The 1,712-nt window shown below is 43.3% G+C and overlaps 1 protein-coding gene across 1 annotated transcript in view; it reads left to right on the forward strand.

The window, feature by feature from the left end:
* Positions 1 to 645: 645 nt before the first annotated feature.
* Positions 646 to 1,712, forward strand: part of LOC105054263 (uncharacterized protein C594.04c) — a 2,761-nt gene continuing 1,694 nt past the window's right edge. The window contains exons 1-2 of the mRNA XM_010935751.4: positions 646 to 963; positions 1,064 to 1,327. Of these exons, the coding sequence (XP_010934053.2) occupies positions 736 to 963; positions 1,064 to 1,327 (492 nt within the window). The 5' untranslated portion in view covers positions 646 to 735. The remainder of the gene's footprint in view (positions 964 to 1,063; positions 1,328 to 1,712) is intronic.

Here is a 1,712-nt window from a genome sequence, read left to right on the forward strand (position 1 = left end):
GACATTTATTGTGAAGCGTGAGATTGCCATACACCTCATTTCCAGCGTACTCAAGCTTTTACTAAAAAAAATTAAAATGATATCCAGTTATGAATTACAATGGGTTACAAAGAAATGGCTATCCTTCTCTTCAACAAAAAAAAATTTATTGACGGTGCTCCATCATTATTATCGGCTAGATTCAAGATGATATGAGACAACTGAAAGTTCATTCATTTTTTATAATATTAGGATATTCTTCATCTGTTTATCATGATGTCTATTCGATATATTTTTTGAAAGGCAAATAAAATGATAGGCTAATATTTTTTTACATCGTGGGCATATCAATAATTAGATCTTGAGGCAGTAATTAGACCTTAGACAGAGTGAGGCATGCCTACAAATCTTATAAAATTTTTTATTTTTTGACTTTATATATTGTATTCACACCAGCGTTGTGTGATCAACCGCTTGTATTAAAAAAAAAAATCATGCCTGATTGCTTGATTTGGCCGTGAAGAGACTTCACTGGCAGGCTACCTCACTCTGATAGAATCTCCAGCAGCCCCACATGAAATACTCCTAGGATACAAAGGCTACCAAGCTCCTAAAGCATAGTCTTCTTAATTATAATATTTGTGCATCACCCTGCCTATGCTTCCCCCTTCTTTCTCACTATAAATACTGCCCTTGGTCAGGCTTCCAAGCACTTCATCCAAACCAAACCTTTTTTCCCACACTCAGCCACAAGCCATGGGGAACCTCAAGAACGCCACCATTGCCTTCCTCGCCCCCCTTCCTTCCCTCCTCTTCTACCTCTCTTTCCTCCGCCGCCACTCCTCCTCTCCTTCTCCAGCCACGGCCACCTTCGACATCTGGGACTGGTGCTACCACCACCCTTTCCTCCTCGCCAACCTCCTCTTCTTCGCCAACGTCGACCTCCTCTTCTGGCTTATCGGCCTCCTCCAGTCCAACAACTGGGTGGCCACCCCTCTCCACTCTTCTCCTGCTCTTTTCTCACCCAAAGTTGGCTCCTTTTTTGCCTCTTTTCTTATACTAAGTAATGTGGGATTGGGTGCAGATGATTGATCTCTATTGGACGGTGATCCCAGTGCTGCTGGTCCACTGTTACGCCAGCCACCCACTGGCGGTAGCCAACGCCGTGAGATCGGCGGTGGCGGTGGCGCTGACTTGGGTGTGGAGCGCCCGGCTGACACACAACTACTTCCGGAGGGAGAAGTGGGAGTGGGGGGCGAGGGAGGACTGGAGGTTTAATGAGATGAGGAGGGAGTATGGGAGCCACTGGTGGTGGGTCTCCTTCTTTGCCGTCTACCTCTCCCAGCAGGTGATCAGTATATCCACCTTTTCTCTATGTTTTTTTTTTTCCTATCTTTATATGTTTGGATTTTGACCGATTAGTTTTGATCTGGAATTGGATCTGGTGATGCATCTTTGGTTAGGAGGATCTAGTTTTTTTGTGCAATGGTAACTGATAGAGTTTGTTATCTGTGTTCTTGCTTTTGTAAATGTATTGGAACTTCTTTCGTAAGATGCGCCGAAGTTGTTTGAAAAAAGGCCCATTTAAGGTTTTTAAGGTAGCTGAATGTGTGTGTGTGACTGTTTTGGCTGAAAAGTAGAAGTATGGATTTTAAGCTAGTTAGCTGGGAGGAGTCACCATATAAAAAAAAATTAAAGAGTTGGGAATTAGCTTAGCCAAAATTGTATCCACA

This window comes from Elaeis guineensis, chromosome 11 (assembly GCF_000442705.2).
Source record: "Elaeis guineensis isolate ETL-2024a chromosome 11, EG11, whole genome shotgun sequence".
Taxonomy (NCBI): Eukaryota; Viridiplantae; Streptophyta; class Magnoliopsida; order Arecales; family Arecaceae; genus Elaeis; species Elaeis guineensis.